The 26,662-nt window shown below is 40.0% G+C and overlaps 1 protein-coding gene across 7 annotated transcripts in view; it reads left to right on the forward strand.

Annotated features, from left to right (window-relative positions):
- STPG4 (sperm-tail PG-rich repeat containing 4) overlaps positions 1-13,149 on the forward strand; it is a 40,874-nt gene extending 27,725 nt beyond the window's left edge. For 3 of the 7 annotated variants that reach the window (XM_072635659.1, XM_072635660.1, XM_072635658.1), the window contains exons 7-10: positions 7,600-7,704; positions 10,374-10,483; positions 11,449-11,577; positions 12,906-13,147. In XM_072635659.1, coding sequence (XP_072491760.1) covers positions 7,600-7,704; positions 10,374-10,483; positions 11,449-11,482 — 249 coding nt within the window. In that variant the 3' untranslated portion in view covers positions 11,483-11,577; positions 12,906-13,147. Of the gene's footprint in view, positions 1-7,599; positions 7,705-10,373; positions 10,758-11,448; positions 11,578-12,905 lie in introns of those variants that run through there. The other 4 variants (XM_072635665.1, XM_072635664.1, XM_072635661.1 and 1 more) reach the window with 3 other exon arrangements.
- The last annotated feature ends 13,513 nt before the right edge of the window (positions 13,150-26,662 follow it).

Consider the following 26,662-nt stretch of genomic DNA (forward strand, 5'->3'; position numbering starts at 1 on the left):
TAAAGAATCCCCAAAATCCCCATGGTGATTATAGAAATCAGACAAAGGCAGAAGGAGCTAGAGAGCTCATCGTTACTGACTGGTGAATATTTTTGGTTTTCTGCTTGGCAGTTAAGCCAGTGTTATGTCAAAACATGAGTTTGTGTATTGATCCTGTCCCCGTCACATACAGGTCACAATATTCTTGTTTTGACTTTTATAGGTCATAGTATCTTAAGTGTCTAGACTCAGTGTCTAAAATATAATTCAGTATCTAAGTTATGGTTGTAAACAGGTTGCCATGTTTGGGCTTCCACCTTTCACAGTGTTTAAGTTTTTATGGCTTTTCATTTATTTCTGTATTTTATGGCTTTTTCCCAATCAAGATCCCACAGGTATCATTTTCTTTAGATCACAGTCATTTTTTATTACACTCCATGCTGAACCCTTCCTTATGACAAAGAAAAACAAGTAGAAACACCTGATATTCAAACTTTATCTGACTTGGTAGTCTCCCCACCTCTCTTCTATAGGTAAGTGTATTTAATTACCTCTTCTCTAGGGCTTTCAGTGATCTTTCAAGTCTTTTGTGTTTATATCACAGTTATTTCTAGAAATACTCTGCCTCTTGAACCTACTATCCTTACCACATTGAGCCTTCCAAAGAGCAAATCCAACCCAAATGGCAGCTGCCTTTGCTCGCACAGGCTACATTCCACTTCTCTACAGAAAGGAGAGAGGTGTGTGTCTCTTTTCACTGTAACTCAATAGTTTTGTTTTAGTTTTGTGCTCTTTTTATTATAGATTCAGAGCTGAAAGGGAGCAGAAAGGTGATCTAGACCAACCCTCTCATTTCCATATAGGAAGCAAAAGAGAGGTTAGAAAATGTACTAAGCATCATGCAAGTAGTAAGTGGTAGAGTTGGGGTTTGAACCCAGGTCCTTTGGTTTCCAGTCTGGCCCTGTTCTCATATGCCACCCTTTCTCGGATGATTGTAGTAATTGTTTATATTGTTTTGTTGAGGTTGCTTAACTCTTCACTGATTCATAGAAATAGTCCCATATGTCTTTGAATTCCTCACTTTGATTGTTTTTTGCAGCATATTGCATTCATTTGCCAGTTTGTTCATCTATTCCCCAAGGAATGGGCACCCACTTTTTTTTTCTGGTTTTCTATTACCAAAAAACTTTGCTATGAATATCTGGGCATTTACAGGTCAACGAGTTTTAACTTACCTTTCCTTTGGCTGCATAAGACTACATATTATCTTGAGGATCTGTCCAGTTTCGTAAATGGTCCTTCTTAATAACTGTAAGGGACATGTAGAGGTGTTTGGGGTGTCAAGGAGGGCTTGCCAAGCTCTTTTCAGGGCTGCTCATTCACCTTTGGTGTCCACCTTGCATTCAGCTCTCACCTACAGCTCCAAGAAGCTGTAACATGCACAGCAGCTACACCCTGGTAACCTGTCTTACAGATGGGCTAAACCAGGTTAAGAGTAATCAATAGGTCTCAAATCTGTCAGTGAGTTACGGAGGTGTCTCCTCCAAGTATGTGAAGATTTTCCCCCAGTGGAACGGGTAGATGAGAACAATTTGTTCCAAAGGCCATGAAGGTGGCTTAAACAGATGCTGTGGTCAATCACTGAAGACACCAAAATCATCCACTGCAGCCTGGTCAGTCGCCATCATCTTGACTTTTGTCTTGCCACTGGACTTTGAAGACTCTGGAAGAGAGAGTGAAGCTGAGGACTTTGTGCAACTCTGCCTCACTTAAATCCAATTCTCTCATGAATCAAGACATCACCCTACAATGTCATCGGTCCTCTTCAAAAGCAAAGGACAAACAATAAGAGACATATATGGGACAAATAGTGGTTATTTCAAAGTAACCTTTGTCACATGTCTTAGTTAATTTTTGTAAAATAAGTGAATCCATACTGATGAAGTAACAGTACATTAAATGCAAATGGCTCCATTAAATGGAAGACTCCAAAACTTGAATATTCTTATTCCTATGTTAATGGGTCTCTCAAGGATCTTGATGCCTGAGAGTATAGGTTTGATAAATGCTTCATTAGTGCTGGATATGAAAGGGTACAGGCTACAGTATGTCTTTGCCACCCTATAGATTGATCTGTATATTGTTGTTGGAGTTGAATCAATGGTAAAAACACTTAGCAGGAGCTACTTTGACACATCTATTAATCTTGTCCAGCAGTATTCAATCTTCTGGTGGCACCCAGTGGAGCATCTCCCTACCATGTTGGAGCTATTACAGTAGCTCACATTTCTCTGAGATGAGATGAGCTAAGGGAGTACCAACAGCTTCACCTTGTTGATGATCTCTGTTGATGATCATCAGTTTGAAAATATTGCCGTTCCTTTCTTTCTGTCACAGGTTGTAAAATGATGAGGCCCTTCCCATTCCTTGACTATTAGACTTCAGCTCTGCTGCTAATAACCATCTATTCATCGTGGTATAATTGAAAATGGCAGCCCTAATTATACCACTGTGGCATAGAAGAGTAAACAAGGGAAGCGTCACTACTTAGCATCATCCAGCTGTCGATGGGCACAGTGTGCACTGGCAACACATCACTGTAGCTCCAACAGAGGATGGAAATGCTGCAACAGGTAATCCACCATCAGGGTCACAGTCGCAATCCAGACTTCCTCCCTAGCTCAGTGATTGAATTGAACTATGACCTTAGGAAAATTGCTTAAAATATCTGTCCCTCAGAAGCTAGCTATAAAAATGGTCAGATTCTGCTGTGCCCTGGATGGATGTGAGGCATCTTAGGAAGTGCCACAAATCCTTTTGGCTTGTGTGGTGTGATTTGATAAATCACCGAAGTTCTAGCTGCCAGGGTGCAAGAAAGACATAATGGAACATGGAGATGCTCTAGAAATGGACAATTGGAATTCTCAAGGATATGGGAAGCCTTCTTATAGAAAGAGGACATTTGGAAGGACAAAAGCCAAAAGTGAATGTGACTGAAGTCTGTACTTGAAAAGGAGACAACCACAGACAACTCTAACCAATCCCATAATACCAGGAAACACACTTCAAAGTTTAAAAGAAGTAGATTTAGGACCCATAAAAAGATGATATATTTTACACAGTAAGAAGTAAACATATGGAATGCATTATCATATCCGATGCTAAAAACACCTAGCATGATTCATTCAACATATTGATTAATCTACAAAGAGTATTAAATTATTGTGGCCATATGGTGGAATGGTGGAGTTTGAGGAAGGAAGATAGCCCAGCTTCTCTGATGGCTACTCCAATAATAATCTAAGAGGAATGCAGGACTGAGAAGTGATTGGGAAATTGAAGGAGAAACTACAATGGATCATTTTCCCTGATGAAGATCGTAAATTCAATCATAGACAGAGGACCTGGGCAGGAACTGGGTTACAGCAGCATGGTGTAGGGGACAAGGGTGGCATTGGAGAGGACCAGGGACATGAACTCAGCTAAGAACTATGAATTAAGCCAGCAAGTGGGGACACCCTGAGCATATAATAGAATCAGTACTCTACCAAGACCAGTAGCACAGGGTCTCCCAAGGGACCCAAGAATTCAGACTTAGTACCCAGAATCTCAAGTTGCCAGGACAGTGCAAGGGGGGAGTCTTTCTAGCAAGGAAAGCTCACAGACAGCCCCTAGAGCTCTCAAGTAGGCCAGCAATATCATGACTTCCCAGAGCAGATAATTGGAAGAAAAACTAAACAAACGATATTAAAAGCTCTTATGAGACCAGAGATGCCCAAGACACAAAACCAGAAAAGATAACTCCAAAACACCTACAAGCAAAGCCTCAAAGAAAAAACACAGTTTACTGTCAAGATCAATTAGTTTTCTTAGAAAAAATCATGTCAGAGTTTTAAAATGAAAATGTAAATTATGTAAATGAAGTGAGAAAGATAAAGGGAAGAACTGAAGGAGAGACTTGGAAAAAGAATAAACAGGTTAGCATAAGAGGTATAAAATCTTGCCCAGCTAACAAAATTGCTGAAAATTAAAATAGACTAAATAGAAGTTAACAACTATGAGATAACAAATACTAAAATAAAGTAAAAAGACAGAAAAATAGAAGAAAGTATGAAGTGTCTCACATAAAAAAGTGGCCTGGAAAACAGATCAGTGATGTATGTGAAAGCCATGACCAAAAAACCCCCAAAACACAAAAAACCCTAGATATCATTAAATCATGAACGAAAGCTGCCTAGATCTTTTAGAGCCAGAGGGCAAAGTGAAACTAGAAAGAATTCACTGATCACTCCCTGAAAGAAAGCCCAAAATGAAAACTCTTGGGAATATCATAGCCTGAATATAGAGCATCTAGGTTAAAGAGAAAAGTACTACAGGCACAGAAAGAAATAGTTCAAATACCAAGCAACCACATTCAGGATCATACAAGACTTAGCACCTACTACTTAAAGAAGTAAAAAGAATGGAATACACTAATCCAAAATCCAAAAGAAATCAACGCACAACCAAGAGTTTAACCAGAAAACTGAATATAATCCTATGGGGGAAAACGTATCTTTGATGAAAGAGAGGATTTCTAAGCATTCCTGATGACTTTGTCTTTCAGAAATGAATTGATCAGAAACTTTTTCCCCCAATAGAATGCTGACGTTTATTCATAAAAGAAAAATAGGATGTCAGTTTGTTTTATGATCAATAGATTCCTTTGAATATATAGAGAAAAAATAGACATGATAAGCCTAATTTACAATGTTCTTTAAATTTCTCTAATATACTTTCTCTACAACAACCTAGTGAAGTAAAGGGTGCAAGGATTATTATTTCCCCTTTACAAATGAGGAAGCAAGTCCTGAATGAGGAAAGAACTGGTACAACATGACACAGATAAGAAGCAGCAGAGTCAGGAAATGCCTCCAAATCTAACTTCCTTTCTTTTTAAAAATATTTATTTGTTTTTAGTTTTTAGCATTCACTTCTATAAGACCTTGAGTTCTAAATTTTCTTTCCCTCCCTCCGCTTCTCCTTCGCCAAGAAGGCGTGCAGTCTGATATAGGGGATACATGTACAATCATATTAGACCTATTTCCACATTTGACTGGAAACTTTTGAAATCAGAAATGTCAGAATAAAGAGAAATGTAAAACAGTAAATACAAACAATAAGAAAGGACTTTATGAAATTGGAATTCTTGCCTTCTGAGGGAAAGCGTGGTGGTGGTGGTTGTGGTTCAAGCATCTCCTAAAAACCTTAATGTCACTAGGGTCATAGAATTAGTCAAGTAGGATGAAGGACCTAGGAGAGATTTTTATTTTGTTTGATGATCTTAAAGAAGAAAGGAAATGGGGATGGGGGGGTGGTGATGGGGGTGGAATGATACACTAAGGGAGAAAAGAGGAGAAATGGGAGAGAGACACCTCACCTAATCATAGTGTAAGTAGAAATCTACACAAACTAGAGACGTATAGTAACACATACAGTTTTGGACATGACCAGTGTGGGGATTTGTTTTCTTTGAGTATGGATTTGTGGTTTATTATGGTAGCAGGTTTCTGCCCTCTTCCCACACCCCATATCCCCTGTGGGAGGTGGGGGAGAGAGAGAGATGCTTGTTAATTGAAAAAAAAAATTGATTAAAAGAAAGAAAAAATTATTGTGGTCATAACAAAGAAAACTGACAAATAATTGTTCTTGTCCAGTTTGAGCTAGCTTTGCATTTTTTTTGCTCAGACTTCTCCAAGATAAGTATAGTGTTCAAAGTATAGGTGATATAGGTTAAAAATATAAATTACTCAAAGAATTAGATAAATTCATAGATGATAGCTTCCTCATGGGAAATACAAGAAAATTGCTCCTTGATGCCAATGCCATAGAGAGACTCTTGGGTTGCATGGACCATCAAACTGACCTGACCCAATGTGGTCATTTTTATTATTCTAGCTGATTAAATGGTGCCCTTTTGCACCTAAAGGGTTAATATGTTCCCAAAGTGCTTCACTATCAAAGCATAGAATCTGATCCATAGGAAAATTAATGTCCATCATTTTCCCATGGAGTGTTGCAAGGCCTAAAGCTTTTAACTTATGACAACATCTATATTGTTGGGGTTTGTCCTTCATTCTTGAAGAGGACTATGACATCAGGAAGGTGATGTCATGACTTGGAGGTCCATTGGATTTAAGTGAGGGAGGGCTGTGCAAGGTCACCAGCCTCACTTTCTCCTCTGGAGCCATCTGGGTTCAGTGGCAAGATATAGATCAGGATGATTGGAGATGGCCTCCATGGCCATATCTATGTGCTGCCAGATGAATGTTCTGAGAAAGTAAGGGAGCATTTTACTGTTGGACCTAGTTTCCATTATCTGATTTTGATCTCTCACTGGGGTCAGTCAATTGCATTGAGTGGCTTGCATATTTCTAGGCTGATTATTTGGTAATCACTTCTTACGACAACTCAGAGGATATCAAGGAAAGGGTGACAGTTACTTTCAGGGATATTGTGTTGGTTATTCCTGAATAGTGTGGTGAGTTGAACTAGAGGACCCCAGAGAGTACTTTCCAACTCCAGATTCAGGTATGTGGCCAGTTTGGGCCAAATGCTGGATGGATTGAAAGTTGATTTTTATCTTCAGTCAATCAAGAAATACTTACTGAGCCCCTACTGTGTATGAGACCTTATGAGGGATACAAAAATGGAAAAAAACAACAGTTTCCATCCCTAAGGAGGGAAAAGGCAATAAAGAGAGTATTCATCCATAGTGTGAATTCACACATACTAAAGAGAGTATTCACATATAGAAAGGTAACTAGTAAGAAATACAAAACTTTGTAATGAGTGTACAATGAGTTCAGAAAAGGGAAAGATGACTTGGTTCATCTGAATGGACAGAAAAGAAAATTCATAAATGAGGTGAGACAGGCCTTGAAGGATGGGTATAGAACTTCCTTTTCTTTGTCCTTAAGGTTAATTCTCATTTTTTTTTGTTTGCTTACTTTGTTTTTAAGTAACTTGAAAGAAGACTTAACTGTTCCCAAGTGGTTGGTTTGTTTAGAAAACAAAATTTAAGAGGATATAGGAGTTGACATCGTACCTAGCTATGTGACCCTAGGCAAATCACTTAATGTCTCTCAGTCTCAGTTTCCTCATTTATAAAAAGGGGGAAGGGTTTTAACCTTGATGGCCTCTAAGTTCTCTTTCAGCTTTCAATCTATAATCCTTTGAACTTCTGAGGAAGCTTATGAGAGCGATGCATCGTTCACTGTTTGGTGGGTGGGGGTGCATGATTATCTGAGGACAGAGATTTGCAGTTGGCTTCTGTGTTGGTTGGGTACACCCAGTGGTGGTATGTACACATGACCCAGCTTAATCATCTCAAGTGTCCAGATATGCATGCTCAAAGCCAAATCAACTCCCAATCAGTGACATGGCAAACATTTTCTTCCACAATTCTCAAGGGTTCTGCCTTGAGATATGATTAGTGTGCCATGTGTAAAAAGTATCAGTAAAATAATTTAGAGATATGTCTGCTTTAATTGAATGTGCTGCATATAACCTAATTATCTAGCAAGAAGATTGAAAAATTCTCAATATTCCCAATAATGAAAAAACACATTTTTCCTTTAGAAAGAAGGCCCAGGACCAGCCTATTATGATGTGAAGGGATCAAAGATAAATCCTATTACATCCTGTTTCCAGTCAAAAGTGCCTAGATTTCTGCCAATTCGTTCAGTGAGTATTTGAGAAAATAGTGACCAGTGAAAAAAGACAGGGCTCTCTGAAAGGGGCAGCTTTAGTGACCAATGTAGTGTGAGAGGTTCGAAGAATAGTGATTAACCTTCCCCTAAGTGGTTTGATGAGGATAAGGGACTAGATGACTTCTAATCAAATAATCAATCAATTAACCAGGAAGTATTCCCTACCATATGCCAGGTGCTGGGGGGTGGAAGTACAAAGAATGAAATAATCTCTATTTTCAATAAGCTTATATTTTAGCAGGGGAAATGACATGTCCATGTAAAAGTATATACAGCATAAATATGAAGTTTATAAGTACAAATATATACAGTGTTCAGTACAACACAGTTTGAGAGAGGGACAGCAGGACTTGGAGGAATTAGGAAGGGCTTCATGTAGAAGACAGTATTTGAGATGCCCCTTGAAGGAGACAGAGGAGAAGAGGGTTAGGGGACAGTTAGTACAAAGGCTGAGACAGGAGGAACAGAGAGAAGGTGAGTTAGGCTTTGGGGTTAGGTATGCCAACCTAGCCCAAACTCAGGAATGGCCTTGAATCCAGACACGCTGGACATCCATTTCCCCAAAATATTCCCAGCCAGAGTGGTCAAAAAATAATGTTTCAGAGCACTGGCTCTGGAATCAGGAGGACCTGAGGTCAAATCCCATCTCCAACACCTGTGTGACCCTGGGCAAGTCACTTAGCCCAGAATACCTTTTATAATATAGAAAAAGTAACATTTCACATTTTTTAGCAATGCCCGTCTGACCTCCACTTTGGCTTTGATTTAGTTCAACAGTGTTCCTTACAATGGATTAGCTGATGTATGGGTCAGTTCTTTAAGCTTTCTAAATGTTTTCAAATCTATGATCTCATTTTATGGATTTGAAAATAGATTTTTCTTATATACATTTAAAACACAGAATTTTAGAGTGGGAAGGGACCTTAGAGCCTCAGACCATCTAGTACAAATTCCTTTCAAGAGTTAAGTACAAAGACCCAGAGAGATCCATAGTCATGGCAGAGCTAGTTCTAGTACTTAGGTCTCCTGACCTGAGTTCTTTTCTTTCCTCACTTATATCTTTATTATATTAAAGCACTTGTTATTTCAAGAGAAAAATAATAGGTTTTATTCAGCTTTTCTCCTACCCTTTGCCCATTCAAATTCCAATGAATCTTCAACTTTTCTGCTTCCAACGATGTTTTGTGTGCTACTGAGATCTGCAGTTGTGGTCCATTCCCAAGAGAATAAGGGAAAAGGGGGTGGGGAGGAGAGAACAAGTATTTGTTAAGCACCTACTGTGTGCCTGGCATTGTGCTGAGTAACTCATAAATATTATCAAATATTATACAAATATACATGTAGCAGAAGATTTGAGGGCTTACAGTTTTTAGTGGGCATGGGGAATGGATCCTACTTTTCAGGTTGGTGGGATCAACCACCTACATTTTTTTTCCCATGATAAGATAAGATACTGCCTTCCATGTTTCATAAGCGCTCCATTGAGTTTCAGTCTTTCTTTTAAGGGAGCAAAGTGGCACTGTGGATGGAACACTGGGCTTGGAGGCAGCTGAGAAAGTGTTTGATCATTTTTCAGTCACATCTGACTCTCTGTGACCCATTTGGGGTTTTCTTGGCAAAGATACTGGACTGGTTTGCCATTTCCTTCACCTCATTTTACAGAAGAGGAAACAGAGCAAACAGGGCTAAGTGAATTGCCCAGGGTCACACAGATAGTTAAGTGTCTGAGGCCAGATTTGAACTCAGGAAGATGAGTTTGACTCCAGGCCCAGCGCTCTATCCACTGTGCCATCTAACTGCTGCTAGGCAGGAAGACCCGAGTTCAAATTTACTGCAAAAGAATCAAAGAAAGACAGGGATTGGGCTAGAAACTTAAGGTTTCTAGAAATTAAAAGCTAAACTATTCAGATGGATGTCAGTCTGTTGAGAAGTATTTTATTAGGAAGTTAAAATGTGCCAGGCCCCGTGCTAAGCACTGGAGAGATAAAGGAAAGCAAAGAGAGTCCTCAAATTTGAAATGGGGAGACAACATGCAAAACATTACCCATGCATGATATATACACAGTATAAATGGAAGGTTGTTACATGTCAGAGCCTAGAGGAAAACATGAACTCCAGTGGTTATGGCATTTATAAACGTAATTTTTTAAATTGATGACAGTTTTGAATACCTGAGGCTAATTTCTTTTAGATATCAACAAATTGAGCTCTCTCTCTTTCTCTCTCTCCTCTCCCTGTTTCTGTCTCTCTCTCTTTCTCTTTCTCTCTCTCTCTCCCTTTCTCTCTCCTCTCTCTCTCCCTGTCTCTCTCTCCCCTTTTCTCTCCCTGTGTCTCTCTGTCTCTGTCCAAGGCTGTAAGGGTGACTTCCTCATGTCAGAACATATGGCTCTCTTCCCAAACTAAAATACATGACTAGATTAGGGGTCAGAAATAGCACACATCGTGTTTGTTAAACTATGCTTTGTTGCTCCAGGGCATTTGTTGACACATTTTCTCAAGGGGGTGGGGATTATTGAAGATGATCTCATGTGTAGACTTCAGAAGTTTTTAACTCATCTGCTGCTATATCACTTCAAAGTAGGTTAGCTTTCATTATAGTTGTATAGACCACCAGTTGTGGTTTTCATATTTATATTTTTTCAGAAAACACCAGGCCCAGGAGCATACACAAGTGCCCTACAGATGCCTAAGCAGCCACGGAGTGTTGCCAAGATGGGGCAAGAATATAGCCTTTTGTTCAACAATACGATTGGGTATGAGTAATGTAGCTGTGGTCTGTAACAACTTGTTGAGTTTAAGTAAAGCCTTATATGAAAAAGAAGATCTTGTTCATTCTTTTGGGGTCAGGATAAGAGTTGGGATAGGGAGAAACTATGATTATGACGATAATTTTTTTTTGCCATATAATGGCAAATGCCTTTAATGTTCAATGCCTTTTTGCAGAGGTGTGCTGATGCTATAATACTTTTAGGATCGTCTCTTAAGAGTCATGAGAAATAAATTGCAAAGGAATCCATTTACCATCAAGCCTTTGTTATATTATTTGATGTGTTCGAATTTTTCAAATTCTGCACCACACCGACTATATGATAGAAGACAAACTTAGGCCATGCTAAACTTGCATCCAGAGAGGCAAGGATCCTACCAAACAACCCTGATTCAATTCAGTAATTATCTATACTATACACTTAGGCTTGTGTTAGGTGCAGGGTGAGTTGGGGAGGAAGAGTTTATGTTCTTAAGCAATAGCTTACCATCCATTAGAGAAATAGAATATTGCTCTGGGTGGGGGATGAATCAGACCAGTCCTCTGCTAGTTTAGGTTTGATTCTGGAACAAAATGAGATTTATTTAGCCATAACAGAAGAAGGATATTCAACAAGGATAGGCACTGGAGATACCTCGAACTGATTCAGCTAAGGGAAGCTCTCATCTCCATTATCCATTGTGATCTGCCAGCCAGACCTCTGAGAATACCTTCTCATGGCTGCTTTGGAGGTTCAAGCATGAGGATGTCAACAATCTGAAGTCTTAATCGCATGAAGCAATCCAGTCTCAGGGAAGGTCTCAATACCTTTTAAGGAAAAATTAACCTAACCTGCCTGGGGGGAGGGGTTAGGATACAAAGACATACTCTGGAAACAGCCAAGTCGCAATAATAGGTCACAAAAATGTTTTATGTGCTTTATCTCATTTGATTTGAAATACTGATGAATAGAAAACAGTGGGTGACTAAGTGCTCCAATGAGTAGTCCCGACAGGAAACACGGCAGGAGTGGTGGAAATCAATCTGACTTGAAGTGATCTTGGAGACAAGGGAAAAGGGCTAGGGGACTTCATGATCAAGGTAAGACTAGTTATCGTTCACTCACTTTTCATTTGTGTCTGACTCTGTGACTCCATTTGGGGCAAAGACCAGAGCTGAAACTTTATCAGAGGTACCATGCGGATGGGGGGTAGGTGGGAAGAGAACTCCAGACAGAAGAAGAGGGTGAGTCAAAGTGCAAAAATGGGAATAAACATGGCATTTTCAGGGTGACAAAAGTGACTTGCTGGGATTGAAGGGTGGTGCTTGGGAAACAACTAGAAATGAGACTGGATTGGCAAGGTAAGACGACATTACAGAAGACCCTGAATGCCAGGGGAGGGAGTATAGAAGAGTGCCCTCCCTGATCTGGAGTCAGGAAGAACTAAATTCAAATCCAGCCTTAGACACTTAAAGCTGTGTGATTTGGGGCAAGTCAACCTCTGTTTGCTTCAGTTTTCTCAACTGTAAAATGGAAATGTAATAGCACCTCCCAGCCAGGGTTGTTGTAAGGATCAAACGAGATAATATCTGTAAAGATTTTGAGGCACATAGTAGGCACTATATAATTTTAATTGTTATTATTTAAAGCAGCCATTATTTACTCATCTAGTTCTAAATGAGCTTGGTAGAAAGTATTTCATAAACCTTTATGGCTATTTTAAAGAGAAACCTTTTATAGCATAGTCAAAGAAATGTCCAACTTTGGTTTAAAGAAAAAAGAAAAAAATCATACCCTCTGCTCTCGGATTATAAAGTTCTTGTGGGACAAATGTTGGGGGCAGGGACAGTGAGAGGAAGCTGCAAGGAAGAGTCATTTAGCCCTTTCCCTGAACATATTAACATTTTTCATGAATTTTCAACATTTTCAAAATGAACCATATTTGATTTTTTTTCTTTTTTACAATAGACTTTGTATGTTTATTGGTACTCAAAAACAACCAATTTGGGTGGTCAGGAAAATATATTTCAGGGTTGGCAATTACTTGTTTTACCTTGAATCAAAGATGGGTATAGCTAGTGACATTGTCTTTTTTATAACTTGCGTCATAATATGCTCTTTTTAAAAAACTCTTTTATGGACAAAGTAGCCTGACTTGGCAAAGTTCCTTAAATCATCAATAAAGTAGAAAGCAGGTATGGGTGGAGGGTTGTAGGAGAATCCTGATGGAGGACATGTCCATTGTATATAACGAGTCTCTAGCTATTTGCATCCCTGAAGGATGGGGAGAGGATTGAGGGGGCAGGTACTCTGGGAAAGTTTGTACTGGTGTGAGAAGTAGAAATCCTGAAGTGGGAGATGGAAAGTAAAGTATAAGGAAATCATAGAGTAGATGAACACTATAGAGATTTCCTCTTTTGGCACACAGGTGGAAAACAGAGCTTTGATGGATCATGACTGCTTTACCTAGGAAGAATTTTCAGGATCAAAGATTACAACTAGAGGGACATAACCTGTGTAGAGTTCCACCGTTCCCTCCTTCAGTCATCCCTTTATGGCAGCAAGGAACAAGTGATTGCTCTGGAGGAAGGGGGAGAGGGCCAGTGGTGGGATATTTGACCCTCATCACCCAATTCTGCAGAGCTCCTGAAATCTCGACTGGCCTCAGTGTTACTTTTCTTTAGGTATTGTTTTGGGAGGGGGCGAGGGAAAGTGGACAAGACCTATGATTTTACCCATGAATAGAACTCTGAATGTGGGAAATTCCTTCTGCGGCTGCAGATCAAAAAGTGCTCTTCAGCCTTCAGCCTTAGAGAACTGGGAGGGAAGGGAGAGGAAGGAAGGACTAAAAGGGGCTGGGGAAGGGAAGGTAATTTGAGTGGAAACAAATCGTTCTTCCTCTTCCAGCCAAGGTCAAAGGCCTTTCCCACTCTTCCAAGTGTTTAAGCACATTATTTTAAAAAATTTAATAGTATTTTATTTTTTTCCAGTTACGTGTATAGGCAATTTTCAACATTCATTTTTTAAAAAAGATTTTGAGTTCTAAACTTTTCTCTCTCCCTTCCTTCTCCTGTCCCTCCCCAAGATGGCAAGCAATCCGATATAGGTTATACATGTAAGTACGTTATTTTCAGGAAGAGTAATTGGGTTAGCTTTTAGATCAGCTTTGATTTTGAGCACAATCAGAGAAAATGGGAGAATGAAAGCTTTCTCATGGTTTGGAGGAAAGGGAGAGAGGTCTCTTTCTTGGAGGGAGTGAAATCTAGCTTATTGTCTTTTCACCCCCTAATAGTAATAAAAATAATAATAGCCATTGGGGGTAGCTAGGTGGTGCAGTTGAGAGAGCACTGAGCCTGGAATCAGAAAGATCTGAATTCAAATGCAGCCTCAGATGCTTACTAGTTGTGTAACCCTGGGCAAATCACTTAACTATATTTACCTCAGTTTTCTCATCTGTAAAATGAGCTGGAGAAGGAAGTGGAAAACCACTCCAGTACCTTTGCCAAGAAAACCCCAAATGGGGTCACTCAGAGTTGGACAAGACTGAAATGACTGAACAACATTTACATATCCCCTACTATGTGCCTGGTATTGTCCTAAGTGCTTTACAGTTACCATATCATTTGATCCTCACAATTCTGGGAGATAGATGCTGTTATTATCCCTGTTTTATAGATTAGGAAACTGAGGCAAATAACTGTTAAGTAACACAGCTGGTAAGTATATGAGGATGGATTCAAATTCAGGTCTTCCTGACTCCAGGTCTGGTGCTCTTTCCACTGAACCATGTAGCTGCTACCTCCATACCAGATGTCCCAAAAGACTTTAGGGCTTCGGGCCACCAAGAGGTACACCATGTATCTACTTGAACCATTAACATCAAGAGATGCAAAAAAAAAAAAATTGTGGGAAAAGAAAATTTCAACATTTACAATTTTCTTATGTAAGCTCTGCAGCATGATGTATACATGCCAAGTAATATCTATGGGAGGAAGTCATTTCTACATCAATATAATAAAAACAGGCTTTGTTTCTTTCTTAAACATCTTATCATTTTTACATCATTTTTATTTCTGGATTTATCTTTCCCTTGTTCCCCACCCAGCCAATTCTCTCTTGTAACAAAGATTTAAAAAGAGACAAAGAAGTTGAGCAAAATCAACCAAATCATGAATCTAATCTGATGGTATATGCAGTATTTCACTCCCTTGTGACTATACATCTGTAAACAAGGGAATAAATACTTTTTCTTTTCATTTTTTAATCAAATGAATGAGAAAGCATCTATTAAATGCTTACTACTTCCTGTCCAAATACAAACTGTGCCTGCCCTGAAGGAGCTTACATTCCTTCCTCCCCACCCAGTTTCCAACCCCAACCAATTGCATAGTCATACAGAACAAGTTCTCACATGGGTCATGTTCAAGAATATGTCATTCTGCGTATTAGCCCATGACTTGTCAGTCAGGAGGTGGGTAGCAACCTTCATCATTGGTCCTTTTGGGATCATTGCCTTGATGAGAGTTCTTGTCTTTTAAAACTGTTTTTTACAATGTTGATGTTATAGGATAAACTGTTTTCCTGGTGCTGTTCATCTCACTCTGCATCAATCCATACAAGTAGTCCTGGGGTTCTCTGAAACCACCCCTTCCTTTCATTCCTTACAGTACAGTAGTATTGCAGTATATTTACATACCATCTTTATCCAGTCATTCTCCAATTGATGGGCACCCCCTTACTGTTCACTTCTTTGACACCAAGAAAAGGGTTGCTATAAATATTTTTGCGCATATATAGGGCCCTTTTCTTTTTCTTTGCTCTCTTTGGGGTATGGGAAAATGGACCTTTTTGTAGCAAGGAGTATCAGTGATTGTGGACAGTCATGTGCTTTCTACTTCTGGGGACAACCTCTCCTGTCCACCAGAGGAATAAAGGGATAAAAGTGATAAAAATGTCACCAGGAACATTCTCCATTTTCTCCTCTGCCATCCAGTTGGAATCTTTGTTCATCTCTGGTCTAGTCAACTTTCTATTACTGTTTTTATGGAGGACTCTCTTCTTCCCAACCTTCTAGGAGCAGAGGTGATACAATGGATAAAACGCCAGTCTTAGAGTCAAGAAGACCTGAGTTAAAATCTGGCCTCAGACACTTGCTAGCTGTGTGGCCCAGGGCAAGTCATTTAACTTCTGTCTGCCTCAGTTTCCTCAACTATAAAATAGAGATAATAATAACACCTACCTCCCATGGTTGTTGGGAGCACCAAATGGAATAATATTTGTAAAGAGCATGGCATATAGTAGGACCTTAATAAACGCTTGTTTCTTTCTGTCCTCAATGCCCATTTAATATTTGTGTAATTGACCCTCCCTATTCTGAACTGATCTAGCCATTCTATGCCCAAAGGGCTATAAAACCATGCCTGCCCTTTGACCTAGCAATACCACTGTTGAGTCTATATTCCAAAGATGTAAAAAAAGGGGGAGGACCTAATTGTACAAAAATATTTATGGAAGCTCTTTTTTGTGATGGCTAAGAATCAGAAATCGAAAGGATGCCCTTCAATTGGGGAATGGCTAAGTAAGCCATAGTATATGATTGTAATGGAATATTATTGTGCAATAAGAAATGACCAACAGGATCATTTCAGAAAAACCTGGAAAGATTTACAGGAACTAATGCAAAATGAAGTGAACAGAGCCTGTTGCTGTACTACTATACTGCTGTGTGCAGTAATAAGCAAGATTGTACAATGAGGAACTGTGAATAACTTAGCTCTTGTCAGCAATCCGGTGATCCAAGGCAATCCCAAAGGATTAATGATGATGCATGCTATCTGCCTCCAGTGAAACAACTGATATTGTCTGAAGACAGACTGAAGCATGCTGTTTTTTACTCTTTTTTCATTCTTTTTTTATTTGGGTTTTCTTGTACAAGATGACTAACATGGAAATATTTTACATGATTGCACATGTATAATGTATACACCAGATTGCTCAACATCTCATGGTGTGGAGAGGGGAGGGAGGAAGGGAAGGAGAAAGAATGTAGAACTCAAAATTTTATTTAAAAAATGTTAAAAGTTGTTTTAACATGTAATTGGGGAAAAATAAATTTAAAGAAAAAGACTAAATGAAATGAACAAAAAAAAATTGACCCTCCCTCCTTTTACTTGTCCCTGATAAGCTTCCCGCTTCTAGTTTCAGACCTTTCTACTACCTTTCTGACATTTTGTCTGCCTTCCCTAGATCTTGCCTGCTCCATAAACCATCCCCGTCCTACCACCATTTATCCTCTTACGACCCTGGACCCTGCTAGATCATAGGAGCTAATCTGAAGAACCACGTTAATCTTGTCTCTCCAACTAGATTGTTAGCTCCACCATCACAGGGACTGTATCAGAGGCAGCATGGTAGGATGAGGTGGAGAGAACACTGGCTTGCGATCACAAGATCTGAGTTCTGTCTCTCAAATACATTTCTTATACAATGTGCCAGAACTCCAGGCATTTGTCTTTTTGTATGAAAAATGAGCAGACTGGACTAGAATCTGAGTTTCTTACCCTGAGACCTATTTTATTTTTTTTTCTATTTTAAACAGTATTTTGATAACTGCATTTCAATGCAAGTTTTCCTTTGTAATCACATGTATTTTATTTTATTTTTATTGTTTAATGTATATAATGCATTTAAAAACATCATTCTGAGAAGAGGTGCATAAGCCTCACCAGACTGTCAAAATGATCCATGATTAAGGCTAAGAACCTCTTTAAGATCATTTCTATGGTCCTGTCCAGTGTTAGCATTCTGTGGTTCTCCCTCACTACACAAGACCCTGCAGAGAAACATTTCCAACACTGCAATCTAACCTACTGTGTGCCAAGTGCTGGGTTTGGGAACACCAAGACAAAATCATTTAAAATGTGTCCTACTTTTATGGAAGTACCACATCCATACAAAATAATTTTCTGGGAGAGATGGCAGCAGCAACTGGCGGCATCTGGATAGGCCTCAGAATTGCATACACAGTCTTTGCAGGCCAAGGGTAGCAGGCCATCTAGGTGACATCCGATCTCGATCACTCTTTGTAACCCACTTCTGGTGACTCATATATAAAATAACGCTGTTTTGTACCAGGCTCACTTTCTCTTGTATCACTTTGAAAGGTACATTATCCTAGAGATAGGGTTCAAAGTCTGTGGACCCACCCCTGAGCACTTGTCACCAGTCACAGATCATGGCACCAGGGGTTTCATACAACCAGAGCCAGGAAATTAATCAGCTAGTAAGCGCCTACTCCTGTGTGCCTAGCCCTGTACTAATATGCACAAGAGTCATCCAGGGGAAAGGGGACCCAAGGGATCAGTCAGTCATTCAACAAATATTTAATAAACACCATTGATGTGCCAAGCACTGTGCTAACTGGTGCATATCCAGAGAAAGTCAGAAATAATCCCTGCCTCCATGGAGTTTATCTACTATGTAAGGATGAGATATGTGCAGGGTAACCTAGAGATGGGCAAAGTCAGAGGGAAGGCACAAACATCAACAGGGACCAGGATCCTGCAGAAGGTGAGATTTTTAGTTGAGAGTTGAAGGCAGGCAAATAAACCAGGAAGTAGAAAGAGGGAGTCGGGTGGGGAATACACACGTATATGATATCTATAATGTCCGGCACTGTCCTAAGAGCTCTACAAACATCTCATTTGATCTCACAACAGCTGTGTGAGGTAGGTGCTGTTACCATCACCATTTTATGGTTGAGGAAATTGGGGCAAGTTAAGGGACTTCCTTAAGATCATACAACTAATGAGTATATGAAGTTGGATTTGAACTCAAGTCTCCAGAAGAGCATTCCAGGCATGGCAGACAGCCAGAGAGAATGCCTGGACTCAGGTGATGGATCATCTTGTTTGAGAAACAGCTAGGAGGCCAATGTCACTGGATCACAGAATACCTGGAGGGGGTTAAAATTGAAGACTAGAAAAGGCAGGTTATGTAGGGCTTTCAAAACCAAACAGAAAAAGTCTGAGAGATTGATTTATATGAGATGTAAAAATGAAACAGACCATTAAAATTTATATTAAATTTTATTTTAATTTATTTTATATTAATGGAATATACTATATTTTATTTTATATTAAATTTATTTATTTAAAAAACTATTTTTTAAAAAGAGTATATAATGGGGACTGGCAAGAGTTCTGTTGGCCAGGAAAACCCAGAAAGAGCCATCCTGCTCTGTTTATTGATCCTTACACTAAGGCTGGGTCTCCAAGAAAGCAACCCAGAGAATTGAAAACATTTAAAACATATAAATGGGTGACAGTGGAGATTTTGGGCAGGTATGGAGTTGGGGTGGGGGTATAGCATTAAATGTCATCTCCTTGACTGCTAGGAGGAGGGAGGTTCGACCATGATCTGAGATGGTGAGGTGGAATTAGGGAGGAAGAAAAGATAATGAATGGAAGTAAGATGAAGAAGATCGTGTTTGGAGGAGAAATAGAAAGATAGAAGAAAACTTTTTGATCAGGGAATTTTATGACCTGAAAACAAAGTTTTAGGTGATTGTTAATTTGTGCCTTGGCAACGGGAGTCCTGAAAGATGCTTCTTTCTGAATCACAGGGAAGAACCTCACCGCTATCCTGGGTAGAGAAAGAGAAAGGAGAACTCGTTGGCAACTCTACAGGAAAGAGTGCATAGCCTTGGGGAACAAAGTTCAATTCTTGAGAAGTAGTTGGTCTGGTCCTGTGTAGGACTTCATCTCCATAGCAGACATCTTTGTGTTAGGGGTACGTTCTCTAAGAATATTTTAAATTGAATTGGATTAAGGAGGTCAAAGAGAAAACAGAATATGGAAACTGAGGGGATGCCCTTCAACTGGGCAATGGTTGAACAAGTTATGGTAGATCAATGTGATGTGATACTAATGTGCCACAGGAAATGTTTAAGGGGATAGTTTCAGAAAGATCTGGAAACACCTATAAACTGATGCAAAACGAAGTAAAACCATGAGAACAGCTTACAAAGTAACAATATTGTAATGATAATCAACTGGGAAAGACCTGGTAGCTCTGATCAACACTCTACAATTTCAAAGGACTCACAATGAAGTGTTATCTACATCCATATAGAGAACTGATGGACCCAGAGTGAAGATTGAACCATATATTTTTCCTTTTGCTTGCCCCTCCCCCCACCCAAAATACAGCTAATGTGGAAATTTGTTTTGTGTGGCTTTATATTTGTAATGGGTTTTTAAATTCTTACCTTCTCAATGGGTGGGGGCAGTGATGGGAAAAGGGAGAGAATCTGAAACTGAAAATAAAATAAAATAGATTTTAAAAAATGTATAGAGGAGAACAGAAGGAAATTTAGAAGGAAGTGCAGAGAAACAGGACAGTTTTGAAAATAATGTGTAGAATTTATTATATAATTTTTACAAAAGAAAGTGGTATGAAATGGAGACTCATTTAGAACCCTCTTTTTGTGTACAGCTGTGTGTATGGAAATGCTCTTATTTGTTGTTTAAGCTCCAGCTTTCCATCCCATTTGGATAAATCAAATAGATGATGACTTTCTATGAATATTTCCTCATATATAAAATGAGAACACTGCACTAAATGGTCTTTAATGTCCCTTCCATCTCTGAAATTCAAGAACTCTAAGAGAGAAGGAAGAGAAGAGAGGAGGCGATGAATGTGGAAAGAAAAAAAGAGAGGATTATGAAGAAGGGAAGGGACAATTAGAAGGCAAAAAGGTGAGAGGAAGGAATGAGAAAAGAAGATGGAAGGACGAGGGAGGAGGGATGGGTAACAGAGGTGATATTCTCTAGAATAGAAGAGAATAGAATTCTCTAGAATAGAAGAGATCCTGTGCTAGAGCCCTGTGATTTCCTCTCATCACAATCACCACCCTCTGACTAATCGTGGGGATATCAGTCACCATCAGGTAGAAGCAAGAGAGACAGAGCATGGAGGTCATTTTCATCTTTTCTTTAAAAATAAGAAAAAGAGAGGGAGAGAGGAGCACTGGAGGGAGAATTCCAAAATTAATTAGCCCGCAGTGTATCAAGTACAAGTGTGTTCAAGTTGACAAATAGGAACAAGTACAAACTGTACTGAGTTGGGTATAAATACGCCCACTCCCCCTCACATTCATGTGGCTGTGAGTTCCTATCAGGATAAGGATATTTAGAAACCAAGCAGATATTTGAAAATCTTTTCTTAGAAGAGAATGAGGATTTTCTAGGGGGAATTGCCTTTAAACCTTTCTGGACTCCAAATGAAATTGGGGAGATTGGGCTCAGTCAAGGAACTTGGTAATTTGTGAAGCAGAAGAATGGGGTGGTCACGAGAGGCTGTGAAGTGTCCATCCTTGGGGAATCTTTAAGAAGGCATGACAGAGGAAGGGTTAACTGTGGGCCATCAGTGATTCCTCCAAACAGGGCTCTCAACTCACCTCCCCCTCTCCTTACTGGCAGATAAGCTTACCCACACTAAGATGACAGGAATGGAACTGTTGCCCTTCTCAGAGGGATTTACATATTTTAAAAAGGCAGCTCTGGAGGGTAACGCTTGACCCAAAGGTACAAATCCAGTGGCCATTTCTCAGTTCTCATCCTTTACCAGAATTTTACCATTTACCACCTTGTCCTTCTGGGCAGTCTTTCCTCTTTCAGTTTTCCTGACAATGCTCTTTCTTGGTTCTCCTCCTACCTCTCTGGCCATGTCTTCTCAGTATCCTTTGCAGGATTATCATCCATGCCTGCCCCTTCACTTTGGGTAGATCCCAAAGATACTTTCTTGAGTCTTCTCTTTTCTCTCCATTGCCTCCCAGGGATCCCATCAGTTCAATTACTTTCTCTATGTAGATGATTCCTAGGTCTGTGTCTCCAGCTCTACTATCATTCAATCAACAAGTATTTATTAAAATACCTATTATGTGCCAGGCACTGTGGTAGGCCTAGACATTCAAGTATGAAGAATGAAACAATCCCTACTCACAATGAACTTTCATTTCATTCCTATATCAGTGTCTATCATATATTTGGAACTAAACATAGGCATCTAAAAATCTAACAAGTCTAACAGAACTCCTTATCTTTTCCCCCAAATCCAGCCTTCTTTCCAATTTCCCCTTTTCTGTCAAGGTCAATTAATTAATAGTTAAGAAGCATTTGTCAAGTGTGTACTATGTGTCAGGCAAACGCTGGAGGTACAAAAAGAGGGAAAGATCCTGCGCTCAAGGAACTTACAAACTAATGGGAGAGAGAAGCAAACAAATAAGAAAAAACAAGATCTATACAGGATAAATAGGAAATAATTAAAAAAGAGAAGGCTGTAGAGGTAGGAATGATGGAAAAGGTTTCCTGTAGAAGATGGGATTTTAATTGGGATTTAAGGGAAACCAGGGAAGCCAGGCTGAGGATGGTAAGAAAAGAGGAAAGAAAGCATTCCCTGCATAGGGAGCAACCAGAAAAAATGCCTGGAGAGGAGAGATGCTTGGCCTTGAATTCCAAACAGGTTTTTGTGTTTGATCCTGGAGGTCCCTCTCCAAACCATCCTCTGCACAGCTAACAAAAGTGATATTCCAAAAGTGTCCACCACGTCAATCCTCTTTTCAAAGAACTTCCACTAGCTCTTAGGATAAAAACTTTAAAGATATTTAAAATCCTTCCCAATTTGGCCTCAGGTTACCTTTCCAGGCTATTTCCCCTTATTTCCCCATCACTCAGTTTTTGGTTTAGACCACTGGAGTCAAACTCAAATAGAAATACGACCACTAAACCTTACAATGAGGATCCTTACAGGTTGCATAGTGATTTAGTTTTAAAATGTAATATCTATGTTTTATTGTATTATTTATTTTGCTAAATATTTCCAAATTACATTTTAATCTGGTCTGGGCCTTAGTGGGGGGAGGGAGGAGGGACACCTGTACCGATGTATTTGATATCACCAACTGACTTAAAGTTACTCACACATCTTCCATCTCCCATCTCTGTGTTTTTGCACAGGCTGTTGGTCAAGTTAACAAGCACTTATTAAGTGTTTACTACGTGCCAGGCCCTAGGCTAAGCTCAGAGGATATAAGAAAGGTCCCTGACCTCAAGAAACTTACATTTCAATGGAGGCGACAGGTAAATAATGAGATACATAAAAGATATGCAAAGTGCAGTATATACATATTTGAAGTGTGATATGCTCTGCAGATTAAGTGGCAGGCCTTGGTCCACAGGACTGCCCTTCAAATACTCACTGTTACTTCCCACCTCCCCCTCCCCTTTCTCTTCTCCAAGGTTAAACACCCTTAGTGTCTTTAATGGATACCCATGTTGCAATTCAATTCCAATATAATTAATCCAATTCAATTTAGTATATTCCTAGAGAACTCAAGCCTAACACCAGGATGTCTGCTATGGCCCGACCTTAAGCCAAGGCTACACCTTCTTTTCTGTAGTGCTGCCAACCACAACTCTCTCTCCTTCTCCTCTCTTCCTCACTAAGGCTGGTTGCAAGGTTCACACCTGCCATTAGGAAAGCAGCCTCATTCTTTTGGGTTTTTGTTGCCAAGGAACAAGTTTGATATCTGCCTAAAACTTTGATTACAAGGTAATAAAATGTTCTGCTCCAAGACCTTTCTCCACCTCTCCATCTTTCAGCACTCTCTCCAGGCTGCCGGGATCCCCTAAGAGGTCAGATTGGTTTTCTAATATTATTGGCTTGAGTCCCCCATTCTGGTGTGTTCTCCTTAATATCAATCACCAGTGGTTACTCTCCTAACATAATTTGCCTCCATTTCCTCCTCCTATCACCCTGGTTTTGACCCAACTTAGCTGCCCATTCCAGCCCACCCTGCTCCCTCCCCTTAGATTCTATAACTACTATTTTATTTTTTTTAATTTTGGAGGCAATCAGGGTTAAGTGACTTGCCTGGGGTCATACAATTTATAAGTATCTCAGGTTGGATTTGAACACAGATGCTTCTGACTCTAGGGTTGACACTCTATCCACATAGCTGCCCCTATAACTATGGTTTTACTGCCAATTGATGATTACATTGCATTGACGATCTTCTCATGCACACACACCTTGCTTCCAGACATAGAAAGTACATTGCAATGATCAAGTAGCTTATTTGATTCTCACAGTAGCCCTGTGAGGTAAGCAAGAGGAGCCTGAGACCTCCTGACCCCCTAGTCTTGGAGTCTTTGTGTTACCTCAGCCATCCTGGTGGTGCCGCACCTTCAGATCATGAAAGGAAGGAAACAAGCATTTATTAAGTGCCAACTACGTGCTAAGTGTTTTACAAACATCTCATTTGAGCATCAAAATAGCCTTGAAGCAGCTGCTATTATTATCCTCATTTTACAGCTGAGGAAACTGAGGCAGACAGCAGTTAAGTGACTTGCCCATGGTCACATAGCTAGCAAGTGTCTGAGACGGAATTTGAACTTGGGTCTTTATGACTCCTGGTCCTAGTATCATGGGGAAGGGGGAGTCACTGACAATAGCCTAAGGTGTGAGATGGACACATGAGAGTCCTTTAGTTCATTTTTATTAGCATCATACCTTTTAAGTCGGTAGGGACCTTAAATCTTTTCATCTAGAATGGGGGTTTTAACCATTTTTGTTTCATGGATCCCTTTGGTGTTCTAGTGAAGCTTATGGAACACTTCTCAGAATAACGTTTTAAAATGCATAAAATATATAGGTTTACAAAAGAAACCAATTATGTTGAAATAAAGATGATTTTTTTTCCCCCATCCAAGTTCAGATTCCCTGAAATCCATCAACCCCAGGTTAAGAAACCTGAAACCCCCCTCCATTTTAAGGGTACCAAGGCTTGCTCACCAGCCTTGGGAGAAAAATGAGTAAGAGAGACCTAGGTTTAAATCCTAGCTCTTCACTTACTGTGAAACCTTGAGTGAGTCACTTACTCATTTCTTTGGGGCTACTATGGACTTCCTTTCTGGCCACCTCCAATATTTTCAATGCCCTGCACCTAACTGGAGATGAGCCTTTCCAAATCAAGCGAGGTTGGTCTTCCAATGACACACATCCGTCATCTCTTCTTGGGCTAGGAGTCTTTTCAGATAGGAGCCTATCTGCCAGAGCTTGCCCTCTCCTGCCGACATAGCCTCAGGTCAAAGGAAAGCCTAGCCTTGGACAGAATGAGAACTTTGACCCTACATTTCTGTTCTCTTGGCAGAATTCTTCAGAGCCCCAGCTGAATCTCTTAAGCACTCTCCTAGTCTCTCACAGCTTTGTCCCTGAACCTTTAAACTAAAGTATGACTGATAACAGCTTAGAGTAAATACTCCTCACCTGAATTTTGTATTTTTGTTAGCTATGAAGGCCTTAAACTAAAAAGAGGGGGAGAAAGAGAGTGACAGAGCTGGGGGAAGGGAGAAAGAAGAGACAGAGACAGTAAGTGATTAGGCCCAATAAGTAAATATATGAGGGAAGAAGGGTCTCCCCCCATCCTCCTAAATCAGATCACACTGAAGACTGCACAATCCATGTACATGAAAAAGAATGCTGAAACTCTGTCTGGTGCCCTGGGGTGAGTGCTGTGGGCGAATGGAGAAGTTGGCTTATACTCCTCAAATGAATGAGTAGGAGTCCTAACATCTTTGCGTGGTGACCTCATAACAGTGCTGGGCTGGCTCCTCTAACTGTGTGATAAGGACTTTGGTTGGGGGTGTGGTGTGTAGAGGGAGGTTTAGAGTCAAGAATTCCACTCGTATTTAGCCTGAAGATAAAACACTTAAGAGGGTTGGTTCCCTTAGAGAACTCCAGGGTAGGGAGTGAGACAAAAAAGGAATCTCGCCCTCGGACAGGTGATGCAACCCCAGTGGGGTGTGGAGTGGAGGCTGGTTGAGGACATGGGAGACAGAAGGAATTTCTAAGCCCCTTTTAGCTTAGCTTTGAAAACAATTATTTCACTCAGTAAATATTTATTGAATGCCTGAGAGGCAGGGTAGTAGAATGGAAAGAGCATGGAATTTGAAGTCAGAAGACTGTGTCAATCTGGATCCTGCTACTTGCCTTTCTTTTTAAAAATCATAGTACTCATGTTACCATTGACAGAGGGAGATCCCAGTTAAAGATGTTTTCCCACCACTGCAGCTTTGCACCATCTCTATCAACTTAATCTTAAGAGAACTAATTGCGTGGTAGGACTCAGGATTAAAGTGATTTACCTTAAGTCCCATATGAAGCCAATATGGATCAGAAGTAGCATTTGAACTCAGACCTTCCTGACTTTGAGACCAACTTCCTTTCTATGACCAGCTAATATTTACTACCATTATAGCATGAGGGTGTTGAACTAGGTGGTCTCTAAGGTCTAATTCTAAATCAGTGTGTCCTGTGGATTAGATGTCATCCTAGCTTCTTGGGAGGGAGGAGGTATGATGGATGATCTTTGGGGGAGATGACATATACTAGGAAGGGGAGGCCCAAAGTATCATGAGTCACTGGCCCTTAAACATAGTTGTGGCTATCGGTTGGGATGAAGGGAAATAGAAAACAGCATGAGGAGAGAGGAAGTGAGGTGAAAACTTTAATTTTGCTGTACCTTAGCTGAGCTGAACTACAGATAATCCTAGAATCTGTGAGTTTTAGAAGGGATACCAGTGACCAACCTGTACCCCAATACTACCTTTTCTGTTGGAAACCTATTACCTCCTCAGGCAGCCCGTGCAATTTTTGGACAGTGCTACTTGTGAGGAAATTGTTTTCCTGACTTTAGGGCTAAATTAACCTCCTAGCTCTAGGTTCTTTATATGGTTAACAATATAAGTCTTGATTCCTCTTCCAGATAACTGCTCTTCAAATACTCAAGCCTGCAATTATCTTGCCCCACTCTCACCCTTCTTCCTTACCTTTAAGGTAAATATTCCCAGTTGCTTCCATTGGTCTTCATATGACATAGACTCAAGGTCTTTTGACATTTTGGTTGTCCTTTGGAATACAATATTCTTCCTAAACTATGGTTCTCAGGACTAAACACAGAACTCAGATGTAGTCTGACCAGAGTTGGTTGGTTGTTGTCCTTTGTTTTCACAGAAGACCAAAATGGCATTGCCATGATAAAGTGAAGTTTCAGTATGTCTGTGACTGTGGCTGATGAGACCAGTACTAGCTCAGAATGCTCTACCACAGGTTGAGCACAGATAC

The sequence above is a fragment of the Notamacropus eugenii genome, chromosome 1 (genome assembly GCF_028372415.1).
Source record: "Notamacropus eugenii isolate mMacEug1 chromosome 1, mMacEug1.pri_v2, whole genome shotgun sequence".
NCBI lineage: Eukaryota > Metazoa > Chordata > Mammalia > Diprotodontia > Macropodidae > Notamacropus > Notamacropus eugenii.